Here is a 2,384-nt window from a genome sequence, read left to right as displayed (position 1 = left end):
AAAGAGAACCAAAAATGATGCAACTCGGAAGTGCTCTGTTTCTGCCGTCTTGCCATTTAAAACGAAATAAACAAGGAGAAAAATAACGACTGAGAAATAAAACCCAATCTCGTCTTTAAAGCGTTAGATTCATATGTACAAAGGAAAATAGAAAATAATGATAAAAGGGTTGATTTTGTAAGTAACGCGAATGCAATTAAAATACCATGTACACGCCTAAGACATTCTTAGAAATAAAAATGGGTATAAACTCTTTTCATGTGTTTGTTCGATACTGATAATATAGTCATTGTTTAATAATTAAGAACAGAGTTATTGCACGAGATTGCAATGTACAAGTTCAATGTCTATGTCAGTAAGTAAGTATGATATCGCATTGATAATAGAAATAACCAGCAGATATTTTGGCTTCCAGTCATATATGAGTCTTGTTGAGTTAGAAAGAATGTGCAGGATGTTTATTTCTTTGTTGTGATGCTAATATTGTCGTGAGATTACAGCCTAGTTTTTAAAAAAAGTTTAACACAAATCAAAACCTATTCATAATGATTCCCTTGATTGTCAATAGTAATTGCGGTAAACATAATATCCATTCAACTTGAAATACACACATGAATTGTTCTTCAAAAGCATTTACATACAAAACTTGAATATTGAATGTATTCAAAACTAATTAATATTACAATTATATGATAATATTATGATCATGTCTGTTTTGAAGTGTTACAACTCCAAACTCTCTGATTTCGTTTTTTCCCCCGATGGAGAGTACAAGGTGAATACCTGGGGGACTTTAAGCTGGTTTCCAAGTTTTGGCTGCCTGCTGATTTGATTGGAGCTACAGTTCGAATCTTTCACAGAAGTCAAAGAATCCGACCTCTGAGGCACAGGCGACTGACTTATGGATGCTCTGCGGTTGAGGAAGAAAGCGTTCAGAGCTTTAGTAAGGCGGTGACTAAGTGTTCGCATGAAATCCGTGCGTTGTCGCATACCCGTAGCACTTGCTCTGCGCATCTTCTGTTCGACAGCAAGGGCAGTGATGTTACGAATAGCTTTCTGGGCCTTGAAGCTCTTCCAAGCTCGTTGAAGAGTTCTAGCTGCAACGTCTTCCTTCTTTCTTTGCAGTGTGCTCGACTTGACAGCAATATTAACCCTTTGCGGGAAATTCTGAGCAAATTTAGATTCCATTTGCTCCTTTAAAAGGTTCATTTCATTACTTTCTTCTACCTCAGCTAAAACATTTTTGACGAGAGCGATAAGAATATCCAAGCAATGCATCTTTTCTCCTTCCATTATCGGTAGGTTGAAAGATACAAGAGCTATTTCATTCGGTTTAGGAATTTGTAATGGCTCCTCTAAATCGTTAACAAAATCAGCTAATTGTTCATAGCGGATGAATTGTGTGGCATGAGGGTCGTATTTCTCCCACACAACGTAAAACATGTCAAAATCATCTTCGGTAATCCCAAGTTCCTCTTGTTCGTGAGCTTGATTAAAATTCTCTAGAATCACGGCTATGTACATGTTGATGACAATAAGCCATACGATGACGATATAGCTGACCATGAAAGGAATAGCCAAATACGGGATTCCACAGTTACCAGTCGGAGAATCGACCCACGTTCCGTCAGGTCTCTCGTACTGGCTGGGATTACAGTACGGCTCCTCCACCAACAAAGCGTCCAGAACGTCATTCCAACCTGCAGACGTGGCCAGACGCAGAAGTAGCATGAAGCTATTACCAAACGTTTGGAAATTAGAGATTTCATCCAAGACTCCATTGATGATGATGTTTCCGAACGAGGACATACCGATGATGGCGTACATGAACATAACTAGGAAAAGCAACGCTCCAATGTTGACGATAGCCGGTAGGGAGATGATCAGCGCAAATAAGAGTTTGCGAATTCCTTTGGCAGCTTTGATGAGTCGCAAAACTCGACCGATTCGGAAAACCCTGATGACTCTGAGCAGTGTGGGAGTGACAAACACACCTTGAAGAACATCGTGCAGAATAATTCCTGAAAGGGGGATAGAGAAAGATAGAAATAACAAAAATTAGTTTATTATAACCAAATAATAATGGTAGGGGTAGACGCATATTATTGTTACATAAATTAATAACATGAAATAAAAGAACAACTTATTCATTTGTGGTGTAAAACAAGGGATGAAAATCGGAAAAAATTTCACAAAAGGAGGAAACTGGATGTCCATCTTTCGTCAATAGTTCTTTGTTACAGACAATGCGAATCTGTTCATTTATATGCCATTATATCGACTTTAAAAAATCAAAAGATAGAATAACAATAGATATAAAAGAAGAAACGAATGAGATAAATAGTAGATAATACAAACAACAAAAAAGTATTAAATCATTTATC

General features: G+C 37.3%; 1 protein-coding gene across 3 annotated transcripts in view; it reads right to left on the bottom strand.

Annotated features, from left to right (window-relative positions):
- Positions 1–592: 592 nt before the first annotated feature.
- Positions 593–2,384, bottom strand: part of LOC144964470 (sodium channel protein 1 brain-like) — a 75,471-nt gene continuing 73,679 nt past the window's right edge. For all 3 annotated transcript variants that reach the window (XM_078898813.1, XM_078898814.1, XM_078898815.1), the window contains one exon: positions 593–2,021. In XM_078898813.1, the coding sequence (XP_078754939.1) occupies positions 724–2,021 (1,298 nt within the window). In that variant the 3' untranslated portion in view covers positions 593–723. The remainder of the gene's footprint in view (positions 2,022–2,384) is intronic.

This window comes from Berghia stephanieae, chromosome 2, assembly GCF_034508935.2.
Source record: "Berghia stephanieae isolate SIO BIC M18660-M18661 chromosome 2, UCSD_Bste_1.3, whole genome shotgun sequence".
Taxonomy (NCBI): Eukaryota; Metazoa; Mollusca; class Gastropoda; order Nudibranchia; family Aeolidiidae; genus Berghia; species Berghia stephanieae.
This window is presented reverse-complemented; position numbering and strand designations above follow the sequence as displayed.